Source organism: Cyphellophora attinorum, assembly GCF_001299255.1.
Source record: "Cyphellophora attinorum strain CBS 131958 chromosome Unknown Contig32, whole genome shotgun sequence".
In the NCBI taxonomy this organism is placed as follows: domain Eukaryota; kingdom Fungi; phylum Ascomycota; class Eurotiomycetes; order Chaetothyriales; family Cyphellophoraceae; genus Cyphellophora; species Cyphellophora attinorum.
Window position 1 is genome coordinate 122,086 of NW_017253260.1, and position 18,436 is coordinate 140,521.

General features: G+C 54.3%; 6 protein-coding genes across 6 annotated transcripts; 3 read left to right on the forward strand and 3 right to left on the reverse strand.

Moving 5' to 3' along the window:
• Positions 1–210: 210 nt before the first annotated feature.
• On the reverse strand, positions 211–1,597 carry AB675_7304 (Phosphomutase-like protein 3; the record flags this gene model as incomplete). The annotated part of the gene is made up of 2 exons (XM_018147661.1): positions 211–1,014; positions 1,064–1,597. 2 exons carry the CDS (start codon positions 1,595–1,597, stop codon positions 211–213), a joined length of 1,338 nt encoding a protein of 445 aa, XP_017996244.1.
• Positions 1,598–2,147: 550 nt separating this feature from the next.
• AB675_7305 (Trichothecene 3-O-acetyltransferase) lies at positions 2,148–3,546 on the forward strand (the record flags this gene model as incomplete). The annotated part of the gene is made up of 3 exons (XM_018147662.1): positions 2,148–2,635; positions 2,740–3,069; positions 3,114–3,546. 3 exons carry the CDS (start codon positions 2,148–2,150, stop codon positions 3,544–3,546), a joined length of 1,251 nt encoding a protein of 416 aa, XP_017996288.1.
• Positions 3,547–3,925: 379 nt separating this feature from the next.
• Positions 3,926–5,609, reverse strand: AB675_7306 (Nitrate transporter; the record flags this gene model as incomplete). Its single annotated transcript, XM_018147663.1, has 2 exons — positions 3,926–5,412; positions 5,459–5,609. 2 exons carry the CDS (start codon positions 5,607–5,609, stop codon positions 3,926–3,928), a joined length of 1,638 nt encoding a protein of 545 aa, XP_017996210.1.
• A 2,731-nt stretch (positions 5,610–8,340) lies between these two features.
• On the reverse strand, positions 8,341–10,069 carry AB675_7307 (Lactose permease; the record flags this gene model as incomplete). Its single annotated transcript, XM_018147664.1, has 3 exons — positions 8,341–8,510; positions 8,573–9,643; positions 9,694–10,069. The coding sequence occupies 3 exons, from the start codon at positions 10,067–10,069 to the stop codon at positions 8,341–8,343; spliced, it is 1,617 nt and encodes a 538-aa protein (XP_017996262.1).
• Positions 10,070–12,065: 1,996 nt separating this feature from the next.
• Positions 12,066–13,480, forward strand: AB675_7308 (Oxalate decarboxylase OxdD; the record flags this gene model as incomplete). The annotated part of the gene is made up of 5 exons (XM_018147665.1): positions 12,066–12,207; positions 12,253–12,682; positions 12,728–13,191; positions 13,236–13,393; positions 13,442–13,480. 5 exons carry the CDS (start codon positions 12,066–12,068, stop codon positions 13,478–13,480), a joined length of 1,233 nt encoding a protein of 410 aa, XP_017996228.1.
• A 985-nt stretch (positions 13,481–14,465) lies between these two features.
• Positions 14,466–18,199, forward strand: AB675_7309 (Serine/threonine-protein kinase MPS1; the record flags this gene model as incomplete). The annotated part of the gene is made up of 4 exons (XM_018147666.1): positions 14,466–14,565; positions 14,615–14,842; positions 14,890–15,151; positions 15,766–18,199. The coding sequence occupies 4 exons, from the start codon at positions 14,466–14,468 to the stop codon at positions 18,197–18,199; spliced, it is 3,024 nt and encodes a 1,007-aa protein (XP_017996211.1).
• Between the last annotated feature and the right edge of the window lie 237 nt (positions 18,200–18,436).

Below are 18,436 nucleotides of genomic sequence, written 5' to 3' on the forward strand. Positions count from 1 at the left end.
TGCAGCCGAAAAAGACATGCAAGATGGCCAGGTTCCGAGTCCATCCAAGATCTCGCGTACCAGCCACCGATGAAGCTTTGAGGCCTTGGGTTCGACCGTACTGCAGCATGAGTGGCGAGTCGCGCACCGTAACGGTCGCGTTCTGCTTAAAGCTTTCAACAACATCTGTTCCATCATCAAATATTATTATTGTCATCTCATCCATCCGATCTACGCACCGGTTGAAGCCGGTGTCGCTGTAACTGTTGGAAAGTCAGGCAGCTCGGTAATTGTCGGCGCCGCACTGCTCTGGCAAACGCAGCCACCTCCAGATCCCCATGCTGGGATACTGGTCACTGGCGGTTCCGTGCAGAAAGGACTAGGCGTCCATGTCGCCGAAGTCACCGTAGTCGTCGCCTTCTCCGGCGTTGTCGTCACAGCCTTGATCAACACTGGAATGATCTGACCTGTGCTTAAACTGAACAATCGGTGGCCAACCACTCTCAAGATCGAGGAGATCTCGCCGGAGTGACTGGTGAAGCTCAGATACGTATTGTCATCACTGCTGAACACCTCGTCCAGCATCGTCTTCGAGCGAAAGTCCTGCGCAGGTTGCACCTCAGCCGTCACTCCCGTCCACAGCTCGTCATTCTCCGTGAAGCCCGCCTCGAAGCTGAACTCGGGGAAGTTCTCCTCAATCCACGACTTGGTCGAGCGGCGATTGCAGGTATGCTCAGCCATGCCTTCACGCAAGCCTTCCAAGATGACCGGCTTGAATGCATACTTCGCCGGTAAGTCAAGGTCGGCGAACGTCAGCTCAGCAGTCTGCAAGCAGCGCTGCATTGGTGAGGAGTAGTACGACTCGATGTACGGGATCTTTTGTTCAGCATACCGCGACGCCCAGTACTTGTTGGCCTTCTCCGCTTGCGCAGCGCCGGACTCTGTGACCGGGGCATCGGCATAGATGAATGACGAGTTCGCACCTTCCAACAATGCCCAATAGCAGTTCCAGGCTGGCGTTCCGACGTACGATTCCTACAATCAGGTCAGCCAAATGTTCGAAGCTTCAACAAGAAGTGCTTACCATAGCGTTGTGATTGCCCTCGCCATGTCGACCCATGAACACCAGCTTGTACGAAGTATCCTTGGGCGCCGAGTCCTGGAGGTCCTTGAGCTTCACAGCAAATCGTTGCCATTGGGTCAAGCTTGCATCGGTGTCCGTGTCATATGTTTGATTGATCAACCCAAAGTTGACGTTGGCATAGTCAAATCCAGTCGTCGAAGTGCTGTTGTCGTCTTGCAGGAAGTATCCGCCAACAGTGCTGTACTCAATCACAGTATCAGCTGTAGGCTTAGCAGTCGTTGTAGTAGAGCTCGCCCCAGTCATTGTCTTCGTCGTTCCGGAAGTGGTCTTGGTTGGCGGTCCGTGATCGGACCACGAGTGACCATCGCCACTGGCAGTGCTGGCCGGTAGCTCATGATCAGCCCATGCTTGACTCTGTGGTTGCACGCTGCCGCCTTCCTGATACCACCATGTCCGAGTCACAGTCTTTACCTCTCCACACGGATTTGCCAGTGCGCCGGCGACGAACGCCGTCAGTAGCGAGGTTGTTAGCATGGTTCTAGCCGAGGTCGAATACATGAAAGCTGCAAACTCATTCTCGAGAAAACACCTCCCATCAGATAGCTATATACAATTCCCGTTCAGCGCAATTTTCAAGCGAGTAATCACCATGCTCCGCGTGCTGTTCTCATGCAAGTCATGGCACCACGTCCATGCCCAATCAGGCAGCGCACGTGTGCTGATGTTCAATTTGCTGCAATAGAAATCCACTCTCGGTTGGAAAGCTTGGCCGGCGGACATGACCTCGGAGGATGACTTCACAGTTTGACAATGATCTCTGTAGACATGTTCTATGCAGCAAGTACGCAGCGCGGTACGGGCAAGACCAGCGCATCATGTGGCAGTAGGATGGTCACATCAACGACGACCGATGATGACCTGCAGCAATGCGGCTGCGTCAGCACTGCAAGGTGATTGTGCCGAGTGCCGTCTGGAATATATTTGTATCCGCTCAAGCTACATCCTGCCACGCTGCTACCTTTATCAGCTTCGTCGACCATGTCACGTCAATTTCATATGACTATGAGATAAAGCCTGCTTCAAAATGAGCACAGCGAGAACGGCAGACCTTGTTCTCGACCTCAACGGCCAGAACGAGCGCGTCAACCGGCTTTACACACACTTGACGTTCTGCTTTTCCCACTCGGACGATTCGTCCTATGACGCTTCCACCATCGAGCAACTACTCAGGACCGCCCTCAACACACTAAGGTCCGCCCTGCCGTGGATTGGCGGCCGCGTTGTCAAACGCGAACAAGATGGACTGTATGCGATTAGAATCCCCAACCGCGCTGACGGCCTTCCACAGGACCGGTTGACTGTGAATGAGGAACTCGATCTGAACTTTGATGACCTCCGCGCATGTGGATTTCCCGCTTCACTTCTTCACGAAGACCGCCTGGCACCATGCTCGACATTCCTTGCCGATATTCCCGAGGACGGTGCACCCGTGTTCTTGATCAAAGCGGTTCTGGTGAAGGGAGGTCTACTGCTTACACTCGCCGCCCAGCACGGCAGCATGGACATGACTGGGTTCGTGGAGGTGCTAAGCTACTGTCGAAAGCCTGTGCCGGAGAGCCCTTCATTAGAGACGAGATCAACCGCGGGAACGCCGAACGAGACTGGTGGTTTCATAGTGGTAACCGGATACAAACCTCAGCCGATCAGCTTCAACCCACCATAGCTCCACAAACGTCGAGAGACCATGCTGGACCCTCCGCAGCACCAGACCCCGCCCCAGCATGGACCACGTTCCGCCTACCAGCAACAGCTCTCACCACCATAAAAGCATCCGCCACCAAGGACATCACCTCCGGCTTCATCTCCACCGACGATACGATCACTGCATTGGTCTGGCAAGCCATAACACGTGCCACCACCCATCATCACAACCCTGCAGAACAAGACACGACACTCATGCAGACCACACTATCCCGCAACGTCGACCTGAGGCCCGCCTTGCACCTGTCCAGATTCTACCCTGCTTTCTCACGGGCTCTACAACTCATAGCCTCGCACCGGAATCTATCATGAATCAGCCGCTCGGTCGAACAGCACAGAGCCTTCGTACGGCACTGGACTCCGAGAAGCTGGTAGAGCAGTTTGACGCCCAGGCGGAGGAGTTCTGCGGAGCACGAGACAATCAGCCCATTCCAAAGCAGCCTCCAGCTACTGACCGAAATTCGACGGGGAGGACTCTACAGGTCCGGGTCTCATCGTGGGCTACATACACTAAAGTCCACGAATTCGAGTTCGGCCTAGGACTCGGCCCGCCTGTCGCGGTCCGGAGACCGGCATTTAGGGATGGAGCCAGAGAGGGCTTGGTCTACTTCCTCCCAAAGACCACTAGCCGCGCCATCGACGTTATGGTTTGTTTGCGACCCGCGGCTTTGAACGAGCTAAGAGAGCTCGTGGAGGATCATGGCGCAATCTGGATTGGCTGAGTCGCGATGTATTACAGTCACGAAAATGGAGCGAGCAGCCATACTCTCACCTACGAGATTTTGACCGAGAGTACTGGGCCGGTTGTCTACAGCGCCCTCCCTAGCTAGAAAGTCTACAAGGCATCGAGCATTCACACTGACGCTTAAGTGAGGCTCACCTCAAGCCCACCAGTCTGATCAGCGTGATGGTGCTAGGGTCGCAGCGCCCGCCCTGGCAAAGACCATGGTGAGCAGCACTTGTATCTCAAGAATGGAAACGTGATCGACTTGGAGAAAACGCCCAGTGCTTGAAATCACAATTCGGGCGCGAGCGAACGCCGGCTCCAGTTAATTTCGAATGCGACATCCTCTGCACATCAACAACACCATCATCACAACATCACCGCCCACCAACCTGGCCCTTCGGAATAGGTCGAACCCAGCAGAAAGCCAGGTTGAATCCAATCACCATGATCCCCAAAATCCAGAAACTCTCCTGGTACTCACTGCCGTGGAACCGGAACAAGATCGCGAATATGACACCACCCAAATTACCAGCAGCTCCGGTGAAGCCACTGATAATCCCGTTGGCGTGAGGGTATACATGCGGCACCAACCCGAAATTAGCCCCATTACCTGCTTCAAGGAAAAACGCCATCCCGGCGATCAGCCCAAACATGGTAGCCTCGTCGCGCGGGTCCGTGAGGCCGATGGCAATGTTGAATGCTCCCGAAATGACGCCGACGAAGACGATCCAGCCCTTTTTGACCCACAGTGAGTGTGTCTTTCGGTATAGGAGATCAGAGATGATACCGCCCAACGGACGCGTGACGACGTTGAGGAGGCCGAACATGGACGCCCATTGGCCAGCGTGGGTTTGGCCGAGGGAGGGGAAGTTGCGGAGGTAGTAGGATGCGAGGTAGGAGTTTATGGCTAGTTCCTGGTTGAAGTCAGCAGCTGCGTCTGAGCCAGGGTCTGGGGCAAGGGGAAGACCTACTCCACCAAACGAACAAACATAGGTGCAGGCGTGGAAAGCCATTTGCAACGAGAAGAACACGTTACAAGCCTCCTTGAACGTCGGCGCAACGACGACCTCACCACGAGCCGTCGCAATCATTTCGTCTTGCGACATCTTGGCCTCCTTGCCTGCTGAAGCTGTACTGCTGCGGCGGGTGCTTCCGCGCTCGATGTCGTTCTTCGCCATCTGATCGCCAGCACGCTTCTTCTCATCATCACGTCGAGGAGTAGCCGTACCACTCGAAGGCTCAGAGGAGTCAACGGGCGGCGTCCCGTCAAGGACCGACGTTTGCACTCCATGAGCAGCGAGCTGGTGACGGGCAGCATCGTGCCTCTCGCTCCATTTCCCAGTCGGGGTATCCTGACACAGGAAGATCATACCCAGATACGTCGCTGTGATCAGAATAAACGGCACAATCATAGCCACCCGCCAGGCTTGAGGAGACGTAAGACCCATATCAGCCTTCAAAGAATCATAAATCATCGGCATCAGGAAGTAAGTAATGCCACCACCAGCATTACCCCAACCGCCAATGAGCGCATTGGCCGAACCCACGACATTCTTATCGAAGAAGCCTGTACTCCAGACCTGGCACGGCACGAAGGTACCGCCAAGGACGCCGACGAAGAATCGGATCGCGATGAGGCCAGAGACGTTACGGACCAGACCGGAGAGGGCAGTTGGGATTGAGCCCATGGCTAGGATGCCAATGTAGGTCCAGCGTGGACCCCAGCGGTCACAGGCCGGGCCGGCCATGAAGCGGACGAGGAGGGTGCCTGTCAGTGCTGCGATGTTGGCGTTGCCGACATCGGCTTGAGTCATGCCGAACTCTCGGCGGATGGTGACGGTGGTCAATGGTGGGAAGGCATCTATACTTTTCAGTAAAGTCGTTGGAGGCCTTTGGGAAGTACTTACACCATGACCAGAAGGCGATGAAGAATCCGAACCACGAGAAAAAGAAGACGCGCCCATACATGTTGATGACATTCAAAATGGGGACGGAGCGTGCCTTGTGGTTGATCGGGTTGACCTCAGGGGCCTCCCATAGCAGCGAGACTCTCACCATGCTGATGAGGTCGCGGCCTGCTGCTGTTTTCGTGAGTTCTCGTTAGGATTGCTGGTGCGGAAAATATTCCCGTTGGGAGGGGTGCTTCCAGGGTTGATGAAACCGCTCCTCCATCACGCTCTTTGGGCAGGGCTTCTTTATGTCAAATGAGCTCGACAGTCGACACTGTTGGCGCACGTCAGTCGAGCTCTGGTGTGGTACAGCCTACCTTCGTTGTTCCGCCCAGTCGTGCCTGTGTACCCAGCGGCACTGGGGGCCAAGACCCTTATCTCAGTCTTGGCACATTCGGACTTGGCACGATGGTTCAACAGAATCCACTTCGCAGCTTTTTCCCACACTCCCCTTATCTTTGCCGAACGATCATTGAGCTGCAAGCGGGAGCTGTCTCTCTGAAATCAAAGATCTGCATCTCCGAGCCTTGGTAGACAAGCCACAGATACGGCAAAAAGGCAATAACGAAGGGAGACCATTGGCTCTTCGCTTTCATTCCGATGTGTGTCGTCGACGCTCTACCAATGGGATATCCTGATCCGCGTCCGGGGAGAAGGACACGATCGACGTGGATATGTTGTCCTCACTTCACATGTGCCAGATCACCGCCGCTGCCTTGGCGGCTGAATTTGAAGCGTTGGCGACGATAAGGGTGGTGATGAGACTGGAGGTGATTTCTCCGTGGAAGTTGAAGCGCGGCGATATGGTACTCCTGCTCCTATATGTGTCTCTTTCAAGCTCTCAAATACCTCAGGCTGGCACTTGGCCGCAAGATTGACACGTTGGCAAGGCAGTCTTAAGATTCCAACGCGCTCATCGTCGGTTAGACTTGACTGCGATCATTGGACATCAAGTTTGCCCGAACAATGGCCCCAAACAGCACGATCATCTGTTCCAAGTCGGGTGCTGAAGTCGTCGTTGGAGTTCTCGCAGAAGCACTCACGATTCCTTCTCCATGTTGGAGTCTGCTTCGAGGAACTGTGATTCAATGGACCTACGTTGCAAATAACCTCGAGTTCTACAGGTTGATGTTCGCGCATTTCAGCTAAGAAATCCTAAAACAGATGACGTCATATCTAAGTTCCACCGCACCAGCATTCCATAGCTGCCCAGGTGAGGATTTCCCAATTTTACAGACCATTTGTATCAGTCGTTGCTTTCAGACGGCGCGCGATCGGTGCGTAATGCCAGTATGAGCTTGGCTCGACCTCGCGACAGGGTTCTGACGCATCCGTTTGTAGAAGAAGTCGCACCGCGGCTAGGCAATGGCAACAACTGCTGAATGCTCTGATGTCTGGCGATTCTGGCTTCTGATGAACGGATCGCAATGGTAAGGACGGTAGACTGATGATCTCCGAGACGCGCCCGGCTCGTCGAGTGTTGATGCCAATGGTGTGCGACATGACTTCAACTTGATGGCGAGTCTGGACGGAAAGGTAAGAAAGGTACTCGTGGTAAAGGTATTCACGAGAAAGGTACAATTAGCCAGCCTAGCATTCATGCATTTCCCTTCACATCTGTCATCTCACCACAGTAAAAAGTTGTCGCTGCAGCACCTCCGTCAAGCGAGGTCTTTATTAAAGCGAAATTCCAGATCACCGAAGTCACAAGTCCTTCTCAACAGTGAACATGAGCAATACAACCTCCATCATGTGGCAGACCATGCTCATCGCCTGCGTCACTATGGCGATACTCATCCTAATTTTTAAGCTCAATCGCGATCAGGAGTCGAGGCAGCGCTCCATCCTCATACGTTCACCAGCCCGTTCACCACCCCGCGTTCACAACCAAGACGATATATATCGACCAGTACAGCCGTCGGTCCCTCACCGAAAACGAACAGTACTTCCACTACCAGCAAGACATCACCATCAAAGAGGACGTTGTAATTGTGGGGCACTCTGCTTTGGACCGGCGCACAGCGCCAAACACAGGGAATGGAAACGAAACTGGTGAATTCCTCACTAAAGGGAAGGCGAGCCGAAATCTACTGCTGCAGGACAGCCAAGTTCGAGAAAGCTCGGCCCTGGCACCGAGATGGGCCATGGGAAAGCGAGTAGCGCCAAGTACTCGACCGAAGATCGGTAGGATGAAGGTTGACAGTCGACCCCCCTTGTGGTCGGAAGGCTTCAGCCGACCCCCTGGCTCCAGCTGCACTACTACACTCACCATCACAAGCATCCTGTCGTCGTCGATGGACCCTCCTGCCCTTCGAATACCCCTCGAGATCTAACAAAGACTTCGCCCCACCTGGTAGCAACGCGTGTCACCAAGGCATGGCGGTGATTCCACCGACGTTGGTGGCAGCCAGCGCAATGAGGGGAGAAAAGAAGAGGATGATGAGGGCAAGACGACTACTTATACCTTTTGACGCAGCGGTCACCCGAAGCAAACCGCAACAGTCACTGTTGTGACTCAGCGAAGAAGGCATTCACTGGTGTTCTTGCTGCACAGCTGTCTAGACCAGTTTCCAACACAGAAGACCTTTTCAGCCGAGGCAACGAGAGCAGCAAGACCGACGAGTACGAGTAGAGCAGGACCGGAAACACTCCACATGAACTCCCGTCCTGGTGACGGTCTCTGTATTCAGTAGCTACAGCTGGATTGCATGACATACAGTCTCTCACTGCACTGTCCCATCCCCCAACATCCTTCACTGTCATGCTCGTCGATCATACAGTGCACATCTCGCCCACTCAGGTGCTTCGACAACAACAACTTCGAAGTTCAACTTCGTCGCTCAAGACAGAGTCTTCTCAGTAGTGGTCGCCGGCAAGCCCTCACCAGCCGCCTTATTTGGCGTCTCGGAGATCTCGTGAACACTTGCGTCCTCCGCATGCTCGATATGGCCCAGCGCTTTGTGGGTGGCACTTTCGAGCTCGCGGGCCTTTTCTGCCTCGGACTCGAACACTGTTCGCCGTGATTAGTATTTGCATCCAGAATGCTATGTGGCAGAAAGCGTAAGCACTCACAGAAAGTCAGCTCCTCCAAGGTCTTCCCAAACGTCTCCGGGAACAGGAACCAGATGAACCCAATCTCAAACACCAAGAAGCAAACATACACCAGCAGGTATTTCCATTGGATATCCGCCAGTCCAATGGGGTTGACCTGCGCGCCGAAGGTGCTAGCCGTCCTGCTCCAGAACTGGAACCACGTGATACCCTTGGTACGAGCATAGTAAGGCCATAGCTCAACCAGGTACACGTACGTAAGGGCGTTGTATGCGATGTTGTAGCAGGGCGTGTATGCGAAGATGAAGAAGATGACCGCGATACCCCAGCCTTCACTCTTGGTGATCATCTGACGAGCTTGACAGGCCGTCCAGAGGGTGTAGCAGCAGAGCAGAGAGCAAGAGCATAGGAGGTACATCCGGCGACGAGGGAAGCGGGGTGTGATGCTGGCGAGGGTGAAGCACACGATGAAGCCCCATGCTTCTCGGCCGAGGGAGAACTTGAGTTGGGTTTGCGAGTCTGTCCAGCCGATCATCTTGAGAATGGGCACCAGGTATTGAGAGATGAGTGCGTTGCCACTAAATTGGCAGAACACACCCAAGAAGCCGGAGACGAGCGCGCGGCGGCGCATGGCAGGAGACTGGAAGGTCTCGAGCCAGCCGCGCTTGCGGTCGGCGTTCTCGATCTCTAGGGCTTTCCTGATCTCGGCAAATTCCGCGTGTGGGAGCGGGTCGGAGGCGTTGCCCTCGGCGTGGTATTTGATCAGGATCTCAAGGGCTTCCTCGTGACGGTCCTTGGCCACGAGCCAGCGTGGGGATTCGGGAACCATAAAACACGTGGCTATCTGGATGAGAGAGGGACCAGCTTGAAGAATTGATGGCAGACGCCATGACCAGTCGCTCTTGATCTTTTGGGTCTCCATGACGATGCCGGCACCGATGACGGCTCCGACTGCATAGAAGGCGTTGAAGTAGCTGCCAAGGAACTTGCGCTCTTTGGGGTGGCCGAGCTCGCCGAGGAGAGCAGAGCCCGCGACGATGGCGTAGACAATGCCGTGGCCGAGGAAGATGCGGGAGAAAACAAACATGGCCACTATCAGTTGCGTTAGTGTGAGGAGGTTGCACGCAACGTTCACAACTTACTGTTTTGGGACAGTCCTTGCAAGAGGGATCCGATGACCATGATGACGGAGCCGAAGACGACTGACCATCTCCGGCCAACCCAGTCAGAGACGAGGGGCACGAAGGGAATGGACGTAATGGCGCCGAGACTGTAGGCTGAGACCAAGAGACCGAGAATGGCCTTTTCGGGGTTGTCGAAGTACTCCTTCCAATATGAGAGTGCCTGGAGACCGTTCATCATGGACGAGTCAAAACCGCTCGTGCTCTCGATGAACATGGCGAATGGCACCAACCACAAGTATAGGCTTCGGAGATTCCTTTTCTTGTACCATGGTGTCTTGTCATTCTTGATGATGCCATCGATGATGGGGTTGCTGCCGCCTGCGCCGCCTGCCATCTTGCTGATTGTCGAGAGGTTGTTGCGGGATGAGAGACTAGGACCTACCCCGAGAAATGGGTAGGACGTGAGCAGACTTTATTGATCATCTTGACTCTCCGCTCCCAAGCGAAAGCGGTCGGATGTCGCCCTGACCTAGCACTCATGGGTCCATCCTGGGGAAGTTGAGGCAGACCATGTGGCCGGTCTCGAGATCGAGGCTGGGCGTTAGACGAGGGTTGCACTCGACTCTCGTTGGCGATGTTTGGCAGCTTGGCAGCAGCGTGATTGGAAGCACTCCGGTGTGCTACAGCGCTACCGCATTTGAGCCGGAATTCGACGCTCCATAGGCTCGTTGTAGACAAGCTCTTCTTGACTCGTCAAGCTCACTGGACGTTAGTCGGCACTAGTCGAATTAGCCGAATAGGAAGGGTTCAAGCAAGCATTCTCCGGCCTTCTAGACCAGCGTGCCAAGAGCGAGAGCCTGCAGAAATGACAGCGTAAACGGTCAACAGCGGCGACTCGTAGCCAGATTTCCGCCAGTAGCGAGCTGCGCAGTGCCTCGGAGTGTAGTCGACCGTCAGCTTTGGGGTGAGATCACCTGCACAAAAGACATGTTCTGCAGACTGCAGAGAAAGATGCACCTGCATCTGGGTGCCCCACGTCTCCGCAACCTGAGAACGGGGCAGACACGAAAGTGCGGAAGGAAATTGGAGCAGCTCCAGAGTCTGCTATTGGTTGGCGTTCTCACCTTTGGCGGCGGCCAAGATTCAAAGTTGGCATCAGACCATCTTTTCGTTGTAGCGAAGACACAGTGCCGACACAAGCCCGATTACGCGGGATTCAGGTGGCAGTCGACGCGAGATGTTCTTGAATTTTTTTCATGATTTCGAGATAGCTTGGTAGCACGATGTTGTAACAAGGTTCGGAGAGATAGATCGAAGTCTTCGTAGAAGTCAACAACGCGTTCCTTCCAGGAGTCGTCACATAGGAATGGTGTCGAAGCTTGCGAACGGACTATGTCAGTGTGCTGCGACGCTGTGGCGACTGTTTTCGTCGTTTGACAATACGACCTGGGAAGTTGAGTGGTGGTAGCGTTTATCCGGCGCGGCGGTAGGTCGGAAACTGGGAGGTCAGGTGAGCATGCAAGCGCAACCGAGCTTATGGATCATGCTTCATCCCGGCGGATATAATCGTGTTCGGCCGTATCTATGTGGCACGAAGGGGATTGCCAAAGCGGGCAGCTGAAATGTGTAGAGATGTCCAAGGACCACTGTATATATTGTACAATTGCAGCTATCATGCTTGATAAATTGGGGTTTGTAATGCCTGCCGGTTGGAGTTCGATATTTGGTTAGGGCAACGAGCGCGTGGAGTTGCTGATTTCAAGTCCAGGGCGGCTTTCAGATGCAAAATGAGGCCTACCACTTCCAACCTTGGAATTTTATGCACAGCGCAAAGGCAGGATCAGCAAGCACAACTACTGCTACCGTAGGCAGGAATGAGCCCTAACCCTCTCACGGGCAGTCGCTGCAGGCGGCATCACGGTGCCCGCGGCATTTGCAATAAGAACACCAGGAACTCTGTGCCAAGGATCACGCCTTCCTCCGCAACAATTGCAACACTCCGATAGCAACAAGTCCTTCGCCTTAACACGAGCAAGCTGTTGCATATGTGAATTTGGTTCGTTGGCTACAAGCTTGACAGCTGGACGAGCTCCCCACTAGTGCTTCGCCTTTGCTTCTTGCAGCCAAGCGATGTCTTGTCTCCCGAACCGAGTCGATCGCTGGGGCATTCTGTATGGCAGTCTGAAGTCTTCCGAGGTGAGCAGCATCATAGACTATTTCATGATGCATGCAAGATGAGATGGTGCGAGACGACCTGCATGGTTCAGGCACGCGCTCGACGTGCTGCATGACGTGACTGCGAAAATTGAGGTAGGGAATATAAATGCTAGCAACCACGAGACGTGGTAAGTGAGGTCGGATTTGTTTGTTTCCGCTGTTGCATATTCACCATGAAGCTCCTGCGCATCTTCTCCAGCTCGCTACTCATCAGCAATGCTGTTGCCGGCCTAGTCAGCCGACAGAGCGCCCAGAATAGCTTTGAACAAGGCTCGCCACGGACGAACAACGGCAGTCGCGGCTCAATCATCTCAGGTATTGACACCGTCCAATCAACAGACTCATGACTGACAACGACAGGCGGCACGAACCATGACCTAGATCTCCAAAACCCTGATGGTCTCGGCCAGCAGACCACAGATGCCGGCACCGTGCCCAATCTGAAATGGTCGTTCTCCCTCTCCAAGACTCGCATCTTCCCCGGCGGCTGGACAAGGACCCAAGTCATCCAAGACCTACCGCAAAGCCACGACATCGCCGCCGCACAGCAGCACCTGAAGAAGGGAGCTGTCCGGGAGTTGCACTGGCACAAAGTGGCTGAGTGGGGCTTCGTGTATACTGGCCGTGTCACCGTGTCCGCAGTGGACGAGAACGGACAGTACCAGGTGGAAGAGCTGGGCGTGGGCGATATCTGGTACTTCCCGAAAGGTCAGGCGCACGCCATTCAAGGTCTGGACGACGAGAATGAGTATCTGTTGACTTTCGATGAGGGCAACTTTGATGCTGTTGGGTGAGTTGCTGCTGTTCTGTGATGACCAGTCTGACGTTAGCTTAGTGTGACGTTCAATCTCGGCGACTGGGTGGCTCACACCCCCAAGTCGATCCTCGCGAAGAACTTTGGCGTCAACGAGAGCGTCTTTGCCAATATACCGACCGTTGACCCGTACATCTCTCAGTTGAACGTCAGTAACAACAACGTGACCGGCGGCAACGGACCTCTGACTGGCAATGCATCCTACGTCTACCGTACTTTCCAACATGACCCAGAGCCGGTCCCCGGCAATGGCGGCACGTTCTACCGCATCGACTCAACGAACTTCCCAGTCTCAAAAACCATTGCGGCCACGTTTGTCACGCTAAAGCCAGGCGGCCTACGTGAGCTGCATTGGCATCCTACAGCAGAAGAGTGGCTGTACTTCCACAGCGGGGAGGGCAGGGCTACCGTCTTCATCGGAAATGGAGCAGCACGTACCTTTGACTTCCAAGCTGGCGATACAGCTGTCTTTCCCGACAACAGCGGTAAGTAAGGCCAGCAGCTCATGAACTTTTGCTGACGGATTTAGGTCACTATATCGAGAACACTGGATCCGAGGACCTCGTCTGGATAGAAATATACAAAAGCGACCGAGTGGCAGATATCTCGCTCGGGCAATGGCTTGCTCTGACGCCTCACGATGTGGTTGCCAGCATTCTCAAGATCCCGATCGATGTCGTGGACCAGGTGCGTCGACGTGAAGGAGACTGCAGCGCCCTGCTAACCTGCGTTCAGATCAAGAAAGACAAGCAGTTGCTTATTGCAGCTTCGTAGATTCAGAAATGAGGTTGAACATAGCATTCACCTCGCCACCGGCGCGGCAGCTCGCGTCGTCACGCTGGCGAGGTGCATAATGACACGTATATATTTAATTCCAGACCGTTGCTGGCTGCAAGGGAGCGTGCTGTGCAACGTAAAGATGCCGAGCCTGCTTATCGGGTCGACAAAGTTTGGGCTCCGATGCTAAGCCAGCAGTGCCTAAGCGGTTTCTCCTCGCATCGACTATAAGCATGCACTCCGCTACAGGCGAATCTCGTCTTTTGTTCTAGGTAATAATCTCAACAAGAGCAACGGCAGCAACAACAAGCCACACGATAGTTGAACAAGACATGACTGCGTCTCCCAGAGCACAGTATGTCTTGATATGTCCATCAAGGTCTGCTGCATCGTCAGATCACCCTGAATTTGCAGCCACGTCCCAAAATGATCAAGACCTCGAGCCGGGGTAGCTGTCAAAGTCTCGCTTCTGGCTTAGTTTGCGATCGATCAGCACGCATCCCTGTCCACGAAAAAGTTGTCGAGCAGAAAGTCCTTCGACTCCTCAACCAAACAATGGCAGCCTGTCATCCGAGTTGCGGAGGCCGCTCGAGATTTACGAGAAGTATCTTGTCGATGCTGCAACTCTGAGACACATCCCACCTGTCTGGACGCATCTAACATGTGTGTCTGCATGAAAGACTTCGTGAGATGATATTCTCCGCGCCACTCATATCGCGACCTTGCTCCTTAGCACAGTGGCGGGCGTCGATCTAGTCTTCGATGACCCTTGACTAGTGCCAGAACAAGCCGCAGAGAGCCTCCACTTCTCCCAACCCTTCGTCGACGCCAGCAGGAGTTCATCTACGGACTGCGCTTTTATCATGTGTCCTTTCTGCTGACCACAAATCTTCAAGCACTTCAGCAGGCCGGTATCAGCAGTGACATTCGTTTCTTTCAGCATTTATTTCATTTAGCATACATTCGTTGCAGCAAGTTCAGCATGCTATCACAGACAGCCATCGCCCTTGCGGCCCTTCTGACATGTGCTACGGCCCAAGTGCCTAATTTTGTCCCCAGTGCCGTTCCCCAAGCCGATAGAGGTACGTTCTTCAGTCGACCACCACGACCAGATCACTGACCGAGATTCAGATCAATGGTGCACATCACAAATCTCAGCCTGCCCACTGATCTGCCTGCAAGAAGACGCCGCCACGGCCGCCACCCAAGCCAACACCTGCGACCCTGACTCGTTGACATACCTCTGCATATGCGACAACGGCCTCCAGCCTAATGCTTCCGAATACTCTCAGACCTTGCCTTACTTCATCTGCACGGAAAACAACAATATCTGTGTGAACAACTGCGGCAATGGGAACAGTGCGTGTCAATCGGCCTGCCGTGCAGACAACCCCTGCGGTGCACAGAATCCTACAAGAGTCAACACGAGTACCATCTCGACTATGTCCTCAACAGCTACGGATGGCAGCTTGGCGCCTACGGCTCGGATGTGGTGTACACGGGCTTTGGCGGTGGTGCTGCATCGGCCTCGGCTACTGGTGGTGAAGCTTCTGCGACTGCCGCCTCTGGTGGTAGCTCAGCTGCTACGAGGATCGTGCTCAATGCCGGCGAGTTGTACGGTCTTGCGGTCGTTGGGCTTGGTGTGTTTACTGGCTTCACGCTGTTTTTGTGAGCGAGCATGACTTGAGGTGATGCATTTGCAGAGAAAAGTTGGATCGGACAGGAGGACGAAAGAGCACAGTCATTTTGAGCGGATTTGAATAGCGAGGTGTTGGCCAATGTGCCACTGGGAATGTTTGAGCGTATCGTACAGCTATTTGCACTAATACACAACCTTCGACGTATAGCAGATTTTTCGAGAACTTTGATCGTGAATGCTTATCGTGACTCGTGGAATACGCAAACGTGCGCTATGAATTACTGAAGGTGATTTGCAGAAGCCATCGTTCAATCTGTAAACTCCAGAAGAGCATCGATGACGAGTTCAAAATGCAGTGCGTCTGATGCCAGATCTGCAGGGACCGCCCTCGACACTCATGCCAAGCCTTTTCTCCCGTTGCTGAGCAACGCGCATTCAAGCTCCATCAAAACATGGTGATTGGCCAAGCTTAGGAACGCGTCGGACTTGCGACTTTTCGGCATTTGGACTTCGACTGCAGCGATATCAACATGCCTTAGAAAGTAGACTTCATGCGCCCACACTGACCTCAACAGCAACTCTTCGCCCATATGCCTCCCGTGCTGTAGTTATACCTTCACAATGGCAGCTGTAGCTTCGCCAGCAGCAGCTTCTTCCTTGCACGACTTTCGCCGACCAGCAGCACGCCCTTTCTCGAGGTCAATACCCGCTCGCTCATATACCAGCGATCACCTCCGAATGCGCAGAAGAATGTCACGAAACGATCGATGGGCGACAGCTCCGATGATGACGATCTAGCGCCGATCAAGCTCAGTGCAGAGGCTCAGGCTATCCTTGAGGGAAATTCGCAGACTGGGGAGGACAAGGAGAACCAAGTGCACCCTTACAAGCGCAGTATCACGGCGGCAACAACGTCGACAGCAAATGATGGGTACAGATCAACATCAGGCAGTCGATTCCGGCGGCCGCTGAGTGGTGGGCTTGGTACGGGCAGCCCTGTTCCGAGAACGACGACAAGCACAGCACCTACTCGACCTGCAGCGTTGACGACGGTTGCGCGAGATGGCTCCTTTATGTACAAGATGGTCGACAAGACCGGCGCATCCGCACGGACGCCGCCCAAGGAAAAGAGATCTTCCCCACTACGAGCCCAATCTCCTTCTCCGCGTTGGGTACCGGCTGCAGACCCTGTCCAGGAGCAGATCAGTCCTCCGCGATCACCTATGGCGGACGAGCCTGCGAACCCAGTGACTGTTGCTCGACCAAGGAAAGCCGAAGAGAATGCTGCCCATAGCACGGTGCGCACACGTAGAGCTGGGCTAGGACTCTCGGGGAAGCCAGTTCGACGGGGTATTATTCGACGGCCATCTGAGGATGATGCTCCTGTTCTTAGCAACAGTCGAGAGAACTCGGCAAGTCCAGAGATGCAGGTTGGAAGGCGAGCACCAGAAGCTGATCTGGATGACCACCCTGATCTTGGCCTTGCGCCTCGAGGCAGCCCCCAGCCGATCTCTCGAAGCACTCTCGGCAAGTCATACGGTACCGACATCATGGTTTCAGCCTCACCACCTAGCCGATCAAAGTCAGCAATGGCAAGAAGCTCACCTCAGCCAGATCCCATCGCTCCTCGATCGAGGCCAACCCCAGCTTCGTACGGATCTCTTCCGTCTTCTCGCTCATCTGGACCACAAAGAAAGCCCGCTTTCCGAGTACCGCCCCTACCAGCGATTGAAGCTTCGCATGATCAAGAAAATGAGCCACCTCCAACCTTCAGGAAATCAAAGCCTTCTGCACCTGTTCTTGAAGTCCTCGAAGTTCGCGAAGAACCCGCGCCAGCCCCTGTATCTGCATCACCACAAAGACCACCGCTGCAACCAGTAATCAACAATGTCCCGCATCGTCCAGCACCCGCTCCACCACCAAAGATGTCCTCCCTTCTGGACGCAGCAACCAACGCTGGCCGCTCGAAAAAGACGAGCTCCCATGTAGTAGTCAACAACCGCCAATACCGCCGCCTCGATTGCATCGGCCGCGGCGGCTCTAGTCGTGTCCACCGTATCATGTCAGACAACTTCAAGATGTTCGCCCTCAAACGCGTCAACCTCGAAGAAGCCGACGCCGCTGCCATCGCCGGCTACAAAGGCGAGATCGACCTCCTCCAAAAGCTCGCCCACGTCGATCGTGTGGTAAGGCTGTACGACTACGAGGTCAACGACGCGAAGCACGTCCTCAACGTCATGATGGAAATCGGCGAGACGGATTTCAACAAGATGCTGAACGAGCAGTGCAAGGTTGAGAACGCAAAACTCGATACCACGTTCACGCGACACTACTGGAAGGAAATGCTTGAATGTGTTGGATCCGTCCACGCGTGCGACGTCGTGCACTCGGATCTGAAACCGGCCAACTTCCTCCTCGTCAAGGGTCGCCTCAAACTTATCGACTTCGGCATCGCCAACGCCATTCAAGACGACACTGTCAACGTCTACCGTGAGAACCAGATCGGAACGCCGAATTACATGTCTCCTGAGTCGCTGATCTGCAATAACGTCACGCCCAGTGAGAATGGGGATATCAAGGAGATTAAGCTTGGAAAACCATCGGACGTCTGGTCGCTGGGGTGTATCCTGTACCAGATGACCTATGGCCAGCCGCCGTTCGCGCACATTCAAAGCCAGATGCAGCGGATCATGAGCATTCCGAACCCGAAAGTCGAGATCCAGTTCCCAACACGAGGTATAGGCGACGTCGTCGTTCCCTTCGGCCTCATCAAAACACTCCGCCGCTGTCTCACACGAGAGCAGAGCCTGAGGCCGACGGTGCAGGAGTTACTGGCGGATGCGGATGGGTTCTTGGAGCCAGTGGCGGTGAGTCCGCCGATTCTGGGGAGGATGATTGGGAGTGTGGTTAGTTACTGTCGAAGTAGGGAGGAGAAGATGAAGGAGAGTGGGGAGGTGAGGTTTACAGGGGAGGGAGGGGTGGGAAGTGTGATACCGGATGAGGAGGAGGTGGGGAGGTGGCCGCAGTATTTGTATGATAAGTTGCGGAATGCTAGGGGCGAGGGCGTTGCTTGGTGAGGGCGGGAGTGTGGTGTTTTCTGGTTGTATTGCAGTGGGAGTTTGCGTTCTAGCGATGTTCCTGGTTTGAGCAGGCCCGCAATGAGGCTCTTAGGATAGCGAATGTTTTCATTGGAGGAAACTACTCTGCAAAGCGGATCTGGACTGTCCGGTGGCATCACGTCGTGTTGAGACAAGTCGTGAACAGAAATGTACAACGATGATGTGCTTCCTGTCATTTCATCCCCTGCGACGATT